The following is a 15,914-nucleotide window of genomic DNA, read 5'->3' as shown; positions in this document are numbered from 1 at the left end:
CTTCTTCATCGTTTGCAAATTTCATTCCTCCTAGATGTTTTTTTAGAGCAGGAAACATGTGGAAGTCACTAGGGGTGACGTCGGGACTGTAAGGAGGATGGTCCAACACGTCCAACACGTTTGACTCTGTGCTCCGGGGTAAGCATTTTCGGGACCCACCTGGCTGACAATTTTCGGTATTGCAGGTTACTCAACAAAATTGAATGAATAGAGTCTCTACTGCACACATCTTGGAGTTTTTCGGCCAACTCATTGAGAGTCAACCTGCGATCTTTCAGCACAAGCGCCTCAATTTTCCGCACTGTTTCGTCCGAGTGTGACGGCCTGCCGCTGCGCTCCTCGTCGTGGACGTTTAGTCGGTCAGCTGAAAATTATCTACACCATTTTCGAACGTTTCTCACGTCCATACATTTCTCACCATACACTTCTTCCAATTGACGGTGTATTTCTATAGGTGGAGTTTTTTTTGAGTGAAAAAACTTAATGAATGAACGTAACTCGCACCTGGCGGGAGCGACAACCGGCACTTCCATTGCAAATGCCTGCTACGTCAAGAATGAGCGTCCTAATGAGCTCCACCAGGTGTCGATTGGTGGAGGGGGTCGTAACGTATACAACAGTGTTGTCGGATTTCATCTAGCGCTACTTGCGGCGATACAATGGCCTTGGAGACCTTTCTTTAAATACACGCCTCGTATGTCCCTGATAGACGATGCCTCTAAACTTTTTGCGCAGGCTTTAAAAGAAAGATTTATAATTTTCTGAACAAAAATCGAATACTATTGGAGAGACAGTACGGCCTCATAGAAGGTTCGAGCACTGAAGATGCGCTTTCTGAACTTTCTAAACAAGCAGTTCAGGTCTTCAATGACTTCATAAAGTTTTTGGCAGCCTTCTTGTGTCCAGGGCTTTTGACACTGTTTCTCATGACATCTTGCCTAATTAACTCGGAGACTGTGGGGTTTGAGGTTCTGCTTTCAACACACTTATCACACTATTTAACGGGTAGGGATCAAAAAGTTGGAGTTGGAGAACAGATAAGTTCTGTGACCGAGGTGAACTCGAATACCCAGGAGACAGTGCTCGGACCTCAACGTTTTTTATTTTTACTATATCTGAATGATATCACTGAAATTTTAAGAGGTGTATAATCGGTATGTGTATAATACTGTTTCAGTTTTCCAGTGTTATATGATTCCTCGGCCATTTATTACTAAAAAACAATAATAAGATGTTTTGAAAGAGGATATTATATTATCGTGTATATGATCTAAATTAAAAAAAAATCATTTCATACTGTATGAATTCTCTGAATTCTTAAGGGTAGTTCTTAATAATGAAAACAATCGTCCGCTGTATACCAGGTGTTCCAAGTTATCGTATACAGGCCATACTTAGCATATTTGACAAGATGATAAAAAAATTGGTAGGGCTATCAACAAATTAAGATTTTTGTTTTTTATTATTTATGAGTTTTGTGCCATTTTGTACCTACATATCTTTCAGCATAATGTCTCTTTCCAACAAGCTTCTTCTCTATAAGTCCACCATTCGTCCGGTCATGTCATTGAGCAGTAAAAGGCTAATAGCCTGACTGCAAAAGAGAATGGAGTTCCAATTACATATCTTCCATTATAGTTATGACCAATTCTTGAAATTGAAACTAATAAACACCAATAAACCAAATAAGCTCTATGGAGCTAACCTTTAATCTTGAATCTGATTATTTTCAATGTTGACTGTACGATGTTTTATTCTTAACTGCAAATTTTTGATTAAAAAAAATCCATAACAGCATGTAGCTTCCATATGGTATGAAATGAATTATTATGGTTTTCAGAAGGTATGGAAATAACTTGTTCAAATATAGCGTTTCCTTTCGTACCACAACTATCATCTGTCAAAAATTGTCATATATCCTGTAGAACATCCTGTTTAAATAAGGAAGACCGGAATATTTCCATACTTCAAATACAGATATGAGTTTTGCCGATTTTCATCTCAATCTTCACAAATTGGAACAGTACGGAAACGTAGGAATGTTCGCTACGAAAACAGCAAATCGTATAATATAAGCAGGTCAATAGCAATTTCATATGTAAATCGAGAGAGTGCAGCTCCATACCTCGAATCTTGCGATAGCGAAGATTTCACAGAAAGATTGATGTTTTTCGAATCGCCAAATCCCTATACAGGCGTACAATACCGGAATATTGATTCGGGTAGCATCTGTCATATTCGGATCCGTCATATTTCGGATACGGCCATGTGGAAAAATCGAGATTGGAAATGAAGTAGTTACTTGATTTATCACGTCCATCAAGGAGTTGTTGATGGGTTTGAAGCATGGACGAAGAGAGCTTTCAAGTAGAGTAATTCTTTTCCTTTTTAGAAAGAATTGCTCCACTTGAAAGCTCCTTCGATTTCAGAAAAGAATGTCTGAAATCGAAGGTTGAAGTCACTATTATAAAAAACCTATGAAGGTATAATTCCATACTTCCCATGAAATACATATTTACTCATTTAGTTGTCAATTCTACATGATATTTATGATTTTCTTTCCTTAACGCTATAGTCCAGTTAATTTTTTCTCACAAGGGGAATTCGAATTGTCACCAAAATTTCGTAACGAAAAAAAATGAAAAAGATAATTGAAAATATTTGATGGATTTTGCTCAGAACTCGAATATAACAATTTTTCGTGATTGACCCTTCCATAAATAAAACTTCCTATAAATTCCGTTCTTCAAGGTTTACTGAGTTTATGATAGTTTTTCTTATATTTTAACTAATTCAGAAAAAATTTTGTGGTTGTAAAAACTTTAGGCGAAGGTTTCCAAGGAAAATAGCTCATTATGAAAATTTGAAAGGACTATATAATTTCAAAACGGTAAAAGAGGAAAGTGTTCCTTTTGACCTCGAGAATTTACTGTCAAAGACAGATATTCTCGAATTTATTTGTGATAACTTAAACAGAACCAGAGAAAATTCAAGAATATCGAAAAAAAAACATATGAGGGGTTTCATAAAACTTTTATCGTGGTGATTTGATCGATCGAATCATATCTGTGTTCAATTTCAGTTTATTTAAAGGTTTAAGCTATAATTTTGCCTCCGACCGAGCGAACAATCATGGAGTATAATTTGACACTTCGAAGAATGAATTTTGGGTTGCCAGACAGAAAGTAGATGATTGAATTGAGACGAAAATTGCTTTTTCCTATTTTATTATAAGGATTATGGATATAATGCAAAAGCATTTAGTATTAGTTATTCTGTTAATAGCGACAATAAATTACCGACCACATCCAGGTTCGTCGAAATCGAGTGATGAATGAAAAAGAAGGTTCCAAGAAAAAGAAATCGAACTAGATTACCATTTCTTTACTATGAGGTAATTAACTCTGATATTTCCAAAAAACGAAAAATCTTTTCTGCATGAATATTCCAAGAAATGTGAGTCCTTGTCGCCACCATTTTTTCCTAAGAATCCCATTAATTCATGACCAGTTGAGTTTTTACTAAAGTATGGCATATTTCTGAAATTCTCATCTAATGATGCAATAATATACTGGATGTGCCATTTGAAATAAGGAAGTAGTAGTCTCTTTCGGGTATAACCGGAAGTTGTACAGATTTGAAAATATTATAGGGAGAAAGATCATTGTTTCAAACCCCAGTATGCAAATTTTCAGCACAAAATTATGATTAGTTTTTCATAACCGTCTACTAGCCAATCGCGGTGAATCAACTTGTATATTGGTCTCTGATGGAACTATGGGCACTATTTGTCAATACTGCAATGCTCTGAGATATAGAAACGAACCCTCAGAATTCTGTTGTACGAACGGAAAAATCGAATTGCCTCAACTGTCAACGCCACCTGAATTTGTGAATTCGTTACTTTCAGGAGAAGAACCTATATCAAAGCATTTTTTGCAGAAGATTCAGCAATAAAGTGTGTTCCAACATAATTGAATGAAACAAACGAGGATTCAATCCAACGTTCAAGGTATTTTTTCTTTTCTATAACATATATCCTACACATTATTCATACCTGCAAATATGAAAATTCTGTTGAACTCATAATCGAAGTTTTTCACCAATTTTTTATCTTCAACATAACGGATTCAAAGACAAATTCACCACTGCGTGGGAGCATAGTTACCATCACTTGATGATAAGGACAAATTATAAATATTTAAATAAGAATATCGACAAAAACATCAAGAAAGCTAAGCTGAAGCTGTTGAGCGTTTTTCATTCATTCTCCATTTGCACCCTTGGGAAACACATATATCTTTACCCAGTTATGTAGTTTCCAAGGATGCAATTAGCGACGAAAGGAGATAGAAGGTGCCTTTCTTTTGTCCCGATTCGGATACAATCTTGGATCTTAATTATCGAGTTGTATAAACAGTTGTAGCATTCGATTCGAGCCGCTCGCTTCCTTCAGTTACTTCTGCAGATGGGCAATCCTACTATCAATTAAAACTGAATATCGATTTCATTCTGAAGTTTTTCGTTTCGAACATCTTAAATTCAACGTTAGATTTCTTCTTCTTGAATCCTCTTAAAGAATAAGCATCCGAGGTGTTTTCAAAGGAATCGAAATGTCGAAAGGTGCTTGAGAAGACGTAATTAGAAGAAAGTCTGTTTCACAGATAATCTAGGAAAATACTGTCGTGAAGTGGGAAGATTTTTATTTTTTGAATTCTTTATTCATGAAAGATCTCTTTCACAACTTGATCATTTCTAAATTCTTCATTTAGTGTTGCCACTAGTCTCATGAATAACATAATGGTCATAAAACTGAACATCGAAATATTTTTCTCAAAAATAAATAATAAGAGTTTCTGCCTACTTGCTAGGGGTTATAATGAAATAATCAAGTTTATAGCAAGGAGTGAAAATTTTAGGAAAAAACGAAGGGTTTACAATTTGTTTTTAAAAATTTGTTAATAATGTGTTTGTTCACTGCGATTATCTATACACTCCCCAACACGTCTAGGCATTGATGCAATAAGATTTTTTCTTGAGGGATACTATCCCAACCTTTGCTTCATGTCTCAGAGCCGCCAAAGTCCGTGAGGGCTGGGGTAAATTTCTAAGCCTTCTACCCATGATGTCCCAAACATGCTCTATGGGCGAAAGATCGGGGGATCTGGGTGGCCATGGCAAAAGATTCGAAAAAGTTCATACTTACTCTGGTAAAATGAAGTCGGGCATTATCTTGCTGAAATATTGGATTCTCCAGCCGGTTAAGGAAGGGAGAACATATGGCAACACTATTTCTTGAAGGTAAAGCAGCGCTGTCATGTTACCTCGAATAAAGACTAAAGATGACCTACTTGCATGTGCATTAGTACCCCATATCATAACGCCTACTGTGTACATGCCGCTCAACATCAAACTGATGTTCGCGTCTTTCTCCCCGATGTCGTCCAAACCATCTTTGGCCATCATGTGCACCCAAGGAGAATCGAGATTCATCAGAAAAGACGACCTGATGCCATTCCACATTCCAATGTTGATGTTCACTGCTCCACTGTAATCGATGCCGGCGATGCTCAACCGTCAGAGGTAACACAAGATGGGGTCGATAATGCTACAGTTCAAAAGACCTTATCCTGTGGTAAACCGTTCGGGCAGTTATAGAATGGCCTTGTTCTCCTAACCACTCATCAGCCAAAAATCGAGTTGTCGCAAATCGGTTTCTAATAGCCATAAGTCTTAGACGTCGATCTTGAACTTCATTTGTCGACTTCCGGTACCTACTCTTCTTCGATTTTGGGCATTATCAAACCACGCTTGACAACATCTCATAACAGTTGTTGGATTTCTGTTCGTAGGGTTAGCGATTTCTCGAAATGACAACCCCGCCTTACGTAGACCAATAATTAGAGCTCTTTTGAATTCACTTAGCTGGCGATAATTTCGCGTACACGTGCTATAGGCATTTTAACAACAACTAAATATCGATTTTGGATCTCCTCAAACAGATAGTATGTATTTAAGTTTTATTTACATGAAAAAACCTTTATGATTTTTTTACCCAAATTCAATAATTTACCCCATGCTATACTATCTGTTTCACCAAAAAAAATTAAAATTTAAAAAGCTCTTTCTAGATGTTGCACTTTTTTGGCAGTAAGTATATATTCTGATGTTAGTTCACATAACATATCACACTATCATTTCGTCATGTCTGTAATTATCGAATTGTAATCCAGGAATGGTTTCCAACTACAGGATTCAACTCACTTTTTTCTCAAATTCATTTTCGTTCGTCCGTAGGTCAAGCCGTAAACACTATAACAAAAATACCATGAAATTTCAAATTTCCAGGGTTGGTTGGATATCAAACACTGTGGTTGCATTCGTTACTGATTATAATCCGAAAAAGGGTTCCTTAAATATGACCGTTTAAGATTTTGTTATCCTGTTCATTTCAAATTTTCAGATTCGATCAGAATGAGAATTTGCATTTGGATGTTGAATAACAATTTCAAGCTTCGTGCACAATTTCAACTTGATCACATTATCAGAACCATAAAAAATTCAAGGAGAATATTGGAAAAGAAATATCTAATATTTCCGTGACAAAAGCACTTTCAAGCTTCGTTAAAAATGTTTAAGTGTTGATACCGTATTTACCATCATATACAATTCAAGTGGAATATACATAAAATATATAAATGCATAAAAATATATTAGTTAAGCCCTGACGTGACGTAGGGAACTAATTCATTTGTCACAAAAAACAATTAACAATTAACGACGAACGGTTCAAATGTTCCTGGCTTCAGGTCAGTGCTCTCCTCGTTCATATTTACAATTACGAAAAGTAGCGGTATAATTTCACTTATATACAACTTTAAATACACTATCATCCCTCTCAGTAAATGGCATATCTACCAATCCTTTGGGAGATTACTCCATACAGATAGAAGTCAGATATTATTCATTCAGCTAACCAGCACATCACATGTTTACGGTGACTTCACGGATAAACAGCTTACAATTCAGGTGAAGCATGTTTTCACCTCATGTTATTGTTACCCACGTACTTGGGGAAAGGTAGACCACGTCATTCTCATGTGTAAACATAAATCGAACCCTCGTGGTGGTGGCTCTCCCCTTTACCCCTAGTGGAAATATAAATTTCCCTGGAAATATTCGAACGGAAAACATGCCAACCCCTTTCTGCTGAAATATTTCGAACTCATGCGAATGTTTATTCGAAGTTGAAGTTTGTTTTATTTCTTTTTGCATCTGCAGATGTTCTCGAACTTTTACCATATATGGATATTCTGTGGTGAAATGAATTGAAAAAGTTGCAAGTTTTCTATTGCTTGTTGTTTGAAAATTCCTACTTCTAATGTTTTTTGAAACGGAAAATATTTGTCAGTTCTTACATTTTTCTCTATGAAAAATAAAAAATCCCCCCCCCTTAAAATGCTTAACGGTATGAGACTTGCACATTTTTTGATCTGTATCCTCTAAGTTCCCAACAATTAATTGATTTAGTTCATCTTATGTAATCAAAGCAACTCACCTTGTTAATACAGCCCGAAACATTTTGTCGATTAGTCAATCGGAAAATTCAGATGAAAATATGAGTACCAAAACCCAAAATTAATGATAACATGAATGATTATGAAGAAAAATGACCAATTGATGAATAAAATTCAGCAAAGTCAAATTGTATCTTCAGTCAAGAATTTGAGAATCTGAAACAATGGAGAAAAAATAAGGATGAAATATGTTTTTTTTAGAGCTATAGAAATTTAAATTGCAATAAAACAACGATGGATTATTCGATTGACATGAATTTTATTTATCCGCAAGATAATCTTGTGGCTTTACATTTTAAATATGATTTCTGGCATATGACCGCCACGGCTGACTCGGATGTAGTCCAATCTGGACGTCCAATTTGTGGCCGTATATCAATAACACGGCGAATATTGTCTTCCAAATGGTCAAGGGTTTGTGGCTTATCCGCATAGACCAATGACTTCACATAGCCCCACAGAAAGTAGTCTAGCGGTGTTAAATCACAAGATCTTGGAGGACAATTCACAGGTCCAAAACGTGAAATTAGGCGGTCACCAAACGTGTCTTTCAATAAATCGATTGTGGCACGAGCTGTGTGACATGTTGCGCCGTCTTGTTGGAACCACAACTCCTGGACATCATGGTTGTTCAATTCAGTTAGTAATCGTGGCTCTATACCGATCACCATTGACTGTAACGTTCTGGCCATCATCGTTTTTGAAGAACTACGGACCAATGATTCCACCAGCCCATAAAGCGCAGCAAACAGTCAGTTTTTCTGGATGTAATGGTGTTTCGACATACACTTGAGGATAAGCTTCACTCCAAATGCGGCAGTTTTGTTTGTTGACGTAGCCATTCAACCAGAAGTGCGCTTCATCGCTAAACAAAATGAAATGGAAGTAGTGCGCGATATGTATTCCGCACAGAACCATTATTTTCGAAATAAAATAGCACTATTTGCAAGTGATGTTCAGGCGTGAGTCTATTCATGATGAATTGCCAAACAAAACTGAGAATAAATCACTTGACAGCTGTTAAATCGATCGCCATCTTGAACAGTAATGCCAACTTAAAGTTATATACCTCGAAAAAAAAACACCCGTTATATAGACATCTTTTTGGTCATCATTGATTTTGATTTTGTGTACTACCTGATATTGCTGGTCTTGTTCATTATTTGGATAATATTTGGCTAGAGATAATTAATTCATATTTTGTATTTTGGTCATCGTTGAAATGTCAAAATTCAGCTTTCAAAAAAATTACAGGTTTTAAATTTTCTAGAAATCTAAGTGAACTACAGTAGTAGTTCATTTTTGTCATAAGTCAAATTTTATATCTTATATCTATGGTTGAGCTTACCTTCTTCATCATGTAAACATTTCAGAATCTGAGAATCACAAAAGGCATACTAGAATACTCTTATTCCACTTCTCTATTATAATTCTGCTAGATGTTTCCATATTATTTTCAAGGATTGGCATATAAATGAAACAACAATAATTGTTAATTAATATTGACATAACTCATCAGCACTTGATACACTAGGAACTCCATAACTCAACTTTAAAGTTAATTAGTATATAATCACGTATGCAGATGGAATGAAAACAAAACAGAACCTGAGTTGTTCAGAGAAATGAATGAAGAGCTAGTGATAACGGGGAAAACTACATTTTGTATCATTCTCGGGTTTCTATCAAACGGAAATGAGGATAATTATTTTCTGCAGTATGGAAGATCTTTTTCGCAAAAGTAGTGAACAAATGATAAAGGTAGATAAGCTAGCTCATCAGACTAGACTTCAATATAACTGTTACATTCCTTCACTGCTTTCCTTTTAATGAATACATGGTAGTTTCTAGATTTACTAATTGCTGCCCTTTGTGCTGAGGTACTGGACAACTTTATGTACCGCTGAAAGTTTCATCTGATTTCAGAAATTTATTTTGGGATTCAATCGTCCTTTTGTGTATAAGTTTGTTCTTTATCCAATTAATATGAAATTTAGTTTTCATTGAAAGAATGCGTGTTCACTTTCCAGTCTCATTCGTATATTTTCCTAAAATATCTTCCACCCAACTTAAAACTAAATATATCGACATTTAGTGAATAAAATATAAATATATAAAATATATAGTTGTTGAGTAAGAAATTGAAGAGTTATATGTAACGAAAATTATCAAGACAGAATCTATTTCATTCTAATAAACTCTTTTTTTTTCAGACTGATATAGCATACGTACTTCAAGTTGCTAAAGACATCGAAATGCGGTAAGTTTTTGTTTTCATGAAATTTATAATATCGGTAGCTAATTATGTACAGGGTGTTTCACGGAAGCGGCTTATTTTTCGAGTAAAATTGAATAATGAATATAATAGTATTTTTCACAGGCTATCCAAATATGTTATTAAAAAAACTATCGAACCAAGCCTAAGTAGAGTAAACATATTCAAGGCTTTGAATGAAAATTCAGGTTTTATATTTTAGCTTTGATAATAATCGAGATTGGAAACTTCAAAATTGGACAATCAAATATTTATTGAACCACAGACAACATGGATATATTTTCCGAATATGAAATCTGAATTTGATGATCTGAGGAGGTTGATTTGGAATGGAATCGCTCGAAATAAATAAAAACTATCACTATATTTACATATTCAGATTCAGAATCGATTGAGAATTCAGAAAAAATTAAATAATATTATCTATACTTTGCAAGGAAAAATTTTCTTTTCATATCATCGATTCTAAGATGGTATTGGAGTGCCGAAGAAAACTTAATGAAATAGGTAAGAATAACAGGGTCTTTTTAATCTGGGTTCCCGGCCATTCGGGAATTACAGGGAATGAAGAGGCCAACACACTTGCCAGAAAAGGAGCACAAACTCCTTTCATTGGCCCGGTACCTTTCTGTGGTGTAGACAAATGTACCTACAAGAAAGAGTTTCAGGAAAAGGAGGTAACCGAAAGAGAAAAACTCTGGCGGAAACTTCTTGGTTAGGATAACCCCAATACAAGATCCAAGAAGTATCTGGATCTTAGTAAGAATATGCTACACCTCACTGAATTCCTCACAGGGCAGTGTCGCCTTAGGAAACACCTCATGAGAATGGGTCTAACAGAAAATGACGAGTGCAGATTCTGTGGAGAGGAGGAAGAAACTCTGGATCACCTGGTGACGGAATGCCTCGCCATCGCTAGCCAACGCAAAACCTGCATTGAACACGAAACTAATAAAAATGAGGAATTAGCCTCCTTGAAGCCACCCCAGATATTGGAGTTCATCAGAACATTGGAACTGGAAGGCGAGCTGTAGATCACGTTATGGAGAGAATAGCTCTAATGGGGGGCACAATAGACCATTAGGTCGCAGTGAAACGATTCCTCCTTAATTAAATCTAATCTAATCTAGTGAATTTTAACAATTGCTGTAGCGTGTATTGTTCCGTTTTTTAGTGATGGCGTAGTTTTTACTTGTCAAACATTGACAGCTTGACACCCAACATTGAAATTGACACCCAAAAATCTTAAATGCTCGGGAAAATGCAGACAAAATGACATATTCTTTAGTTTTTCAATCATATATTTTTAGTTATTTCAATAATACTCCCATTCCGGTGCTAAATACTTACTTCGGTTTATTGTTTTCAAGTATAAGCTGAAAATTGAACTACAAAAATGAAAGATATAAGGAGTTATTTTGACTTCTAACAAAATCCGTTTTGTCCGTATACTACGGACAAAATGACACACTTGTAATGGACATAATGACATACATAATATTTGAATGCAAAGTTCGCAAATAAACCTTTTGGTTCTTTTCGAGACAGTAGCAAACGATGTATGAGCCCAGTGAAAACACTGAATTCTACGGAGCCACTGATCACCAGGTTTGGAACGAAAAACACGACTCTGCAATTAATGCAGGGGCAGTCATCGCCATTCCCATTTTTTTTCTTAATTTAGTGTCGGATTCTTCGTGGTCATCGACTTTTTCATTTTTCAACGGTCTTGTTTTCTGTACCTCCGTGTTTTTTTTTATCATTGAATAATATTCAAGTTACTTGTTTCTTCTTCTTGAGTGGATTGTCCGAAGCCTTGATTTTGTCAAAAGTAGGCTTTGTCCCCGATGAAGTGGTGAAATAATTTCATTACGAAAGGATAGTAGTCCTTTGGCAGTTCCTGGTTTATTGAAATCATCAGGAATCGATAGGTTATTTACCTATTATTTACAAGATAGATACATACCAGAAATTTCACGTTCTATCACGTATAGTGCATGCAAACTATGTACAAAATAACATGAAAATGAGCTCATTAGTTTCACGTGAAAATCAATCTATTGAATTCTATATTATTTCCAAAAATATATTTTCTTCACATGTATCGGACAAAATGACATACTATGTCGTTTTGTCCATCAGCATAGTATGTCATTCTGTTCGATATATACTTTTTATAATATTCAAGCACAATTTGAAAACAAAACCAAAATTCATCATAAAACTTATAAATATTATTACGTCATAACCGTAATAACAAGAATACATTCAACATACAACGAATATTGTCATGACACTCTCCAGAAGCACTTTAGAAACCAAGTGAACAAAAAAAATTGAACCCATCAAAAAACATTTTGTGGCGATTACACCAGTGAAACAGACAGTAGGATGTCAATTTCTTCGCAGGATTGTCATCATCACAAGCGGAACCTGAATCACTGTGAAACCCAAAGCTATACGGCGCCAATTTTGAAAAATCCTGAAAGTTCATTTTGTCCGCATATGTCGTTTTGTCCGCATTTCCCCAACCCTTTAAAATTTTGTTTCATCATAAGCGACGGCAAATTTTCAGCCTCCTCCGTAACAAATTTCGATACTCATCAAGTCCGACAGTGATGTTTCATTTTCGCTGGAAAATCCGAGGGTTCTTCGCAGCACGTCAAGTTTTCCCAGCTCGTCAAGTTTTCCCCTACTTGGGTTTCAACTAAGAAACAACTACTTTTTCTACCGTATCGGAATCTATCCCGTATCTCGTGTTCCCCCGTAATTCCCCACCGTCGCGTCGTCTGGATTCCCTTCGGGAGATCGAATTGAAAACACAACTGCCTTCGTCGAACATGCACGCTTGCGGCGCCCTACCCTTAACGGGTGCCAACGATAGGTTTTGCCTATTTCAAAGGGGCAATTCCGTGCGCAGTTCGAATAAATGGCTTGCCGCTATGAAAATTTGTTGGTTCGATCGAATACGAGTCGTGTTGTGAGCATTTGAGGTTCGAAGGAATGATGCAACAGTTTAAACTTCCGTAATTCTCAAATTATAAGTTGACGAATCCGGCCTGCAAGTAATGCTTTACTCCTGTTTGCTGTGTTTGTTTCAATTATTCGTTACTAATATTGTTGATACTATCTTTTTTAGTATCAAGGAAATACTGTTTCACATTCAAAGGAAAAAATTTATACATGTAGGCTTGGTTAATCGATCGTCTAGAGGTATGATTCGATTACCTGGCCTTTCGTCTTTTTCTCCGTGACTTTGTTGGATTTGTAATAATTAAACTCTTTTGAATTATTTACATCTATTTACAAAGCCACAAACATACAGTACAAACTCAGTATGGAGAAGATCTTAATTACGTCTTAATTACAAGTTTCTCACTACGGTACTGAATTTCGTCTTTAACTCGTTTGTTGATTACTCGGAACGTCTTGGATTATCACGTCTTCGTCGTACTTCAAGTTTTCGGTCGTCTCGTCTTTAACTTGTTCGCGACTCGTCTTCATCTAGTCCGCGAAACGTCTTTTCGTCTTACGTCTTAAGTTGACCGCACGAACTTGACTCGTCTTCAGTCTTAGACTTAACTTCAACTTTACCCGTCTTCGGCTTAATTTGAACTGTTGCCGTCTTCGACTTAATTTGAACTGTCCCGTCTTCGGCTTAATTTGAACTGTGCTCTCTGCCGATTGGAACTACCCTGTCTGGAATATCGACCTCCCTTCCTTCGGCTTGACCACATCCTTAGGGGAAAGTACCATCCCCTAGTCCAATAAGAGCTTTGCCGTCCGCCCACAAAGATCTTTGCGGATTCCTGGAAATCGAATATTCCCGAAGGACTAGAACCTGATACACAGATGTAACACATCTGGTACGACCGTATTGTCTTCGAACTGTCTCAACCCCCCAATAAATCTCTTCAAGATATACCACTCCAAGACATATCTTCGACACCTCGAAGAATTACACATCATTTTTACATTATATGTACAATAACAATTCGTTCCCTGTAATTTCATTGAAATTGTCATGCCCTTGACACTAAAAGAAACTAATAGGTCTCCAAGCATCCGGTTGACCATCGCAATTATTTACAGGGAACAATAACTGGATCCTACATACATATATCTTAGCTATTAATAATATCGAAATTTTTGTAAACCTCCAGCATATAATACTAAGCATGTAATACTGAGACCATATTTGTCAAAATCAATCAAGCGCATGAGTAACATATCTTTATGATAAATTTTTTCATTTTCGTCTCGGAATATAATTCCAATTCTGTAAATGACAAAATTAATAACCAACCAAAAGAAATTTCAGAATAACTAAAACTGTACAAATTGAGTAAACGATTAACAAATTGAATAACTAAATTAACATAAAGATGTTCCTCAATTCGTACCTCAATTGCAATTGTTGTTAAGTAGGTATGCAAGTGGTGAGTTGGTAAATTCAGTAATTTTGTTGAACAATAAGGCATTAATTAGGAAAAGTTTTATTAGTAAATACAAAAATTCCGAAACATACATCTTAATGTTAATTTAGTTATTCAATTTGTTAACCGTTTACTCAATTTGTATAGTTTTAGTAATTTTTAATTTTCTTTTGGTTATTAATTTTGTCATTTTAGAAAATAAATCGAAAATTTATCATAAAGATACATAATTGTGAAGGAATAGACACAAAGTTGTCAATTTTCTGATTTGCATGCTTGGTGTCAAAATTTTATAAATACTCCTGTGATCGCCAAGGGGCAATAGCCCATGAATGAACGAGCTATCAGAAGCTGCTCAATACAAGATAATGCTTCTCTTGGCAATATATCTTTTAGGAAAGTATTTTATCGGTATAGACATATTCATTAATTTCTCATAACTACTGCCATACAATAAAAATTATTTCTAGAAACATTAATTACCACTTTGGCTTTGGTGCTGCAGAGCCCCCGCCCCCCCCAAAATATCAACAGTTCGGAGAATATTTGTTAATGGAAAGAACATTATGTCTCTAATGGTATTTAGTTAATCATTTATAAGCAAGTATCATTGATTACTTCGATAGGCAACTTCAATATTGAATAAATTTCTGGGGGTTGCACTGAATGATAATCATAAAATTCGAATTTTATTGCAACTAGTTAGTGGTTCAGTTGTTAAAACCATGATGAAAAAAAAACATTGGTATTTATTTATTTTCAGTATCATAGTTGAATACGACCTACAAAAATACCTTCTAAAGCCGATGAATCTGCTAGGATTGCTCGATCATAAAGAATATGCAGATATGATACTAACTCGCAAAAGGTTCCGAAGCAATATTAATATCTGACTTCAAAATTTCTGATTGAGTAACATATTTCTCAAATACCATTCTGTGTTATCATCATTCAAGTGTTTGATTGATCAGAGTAATTACTGTTCGATTGATTCGAAAAAATCAACAAAATTATATGAAATGGTTTTAGAAAAAGCCAACAAAATAACCATTGAATGGGAATACAAGATTCAAAACTCAATGCAATATCGGTATGTAAATTCTATATATGATTTCCTATTTACTAGTAACGACGGCCACACCGGAAAGAACTTAGTCTACCATCTAAGGACTGAAAACATATTTAATGTGTAAAATGGGAAGTGTCGGATTGGGTGGAGTATCTATGTTTAATATTAGTTAGATGTCAGATATCCTAGGAACATCTAAAAGAAAATTGAATATTTAAAATTATTTATTTGTATTATCTTCAGTATTTATTCTGATCTACCGTTCAATCTCCGAATTATAGAATTAATTTTCAATATTTAATATTTTTATACAGACAACCTACAGCCAACATCACCCCCCTCCCTAGCTCTGTCTCTGTGTAAATTGTTAGATGTTCAGTCACCCCCCTTCTCAAACTCATACAAAATCCTGGCTGTGCGATTATAAAATTCATTGAAGTATTTCGAATAGTTTTTCATTCGAATGCAATTCTACTGTTCTTCTTTTGGCGCCCATCCGTTTCAGTCGGCTAACTTGTTGGTAGATAATCTACATTCAGCGCATATTGATCAAATTC

General features: G+C 35.5%; 1 protein-coding gene across 2 annotated transcripts in view; it reads left to right on the top strand.

The window, feature by feature from the left end:
• The window catches only part of LOC123671944 (alpha-1,3-mannosyl-glycoprotein 4-beta-N-acetylglucosaminyltransferase B), a 257,900-nt gene that overhangs the window by 118,243 nt on the left and 123,743 nt on the right, over positions 1-15,914 (top strand). For both annotated transcript variants that reach the window (XM_045605847.1, XM_045605848.1), the window contains exon 3: positions 9,791-9,837. In XM_045605847.1, the coding sequence (XP_045461803.1) occupies positions 9,791-9,837 (47 nt within the window). The remainder of the gene's footprint in view (positions 1-9,790; positions 9,838-15,914) is intronic.

Source organism: Harmonia axyridis, chromosome 2 (genome assembly GCF_914767665.1).
Source record: "Harmonia axyridis chromosome 2, icHarAxyr1.1, whole genome shotgun sequence".
Taxonomy (NCBI): domain Eukaryota; kingdom Metazoa; phylum Arthropoda; class Insecta; order Coleoptera; family Coccinellidae; genus Harmonia; species Harmonia axyridis.
The sequence above is the reverse complement of the archived record's forward strand: the minus strand, read 5'-3'. Positions and strand labels throughout refer to the sequence as shown.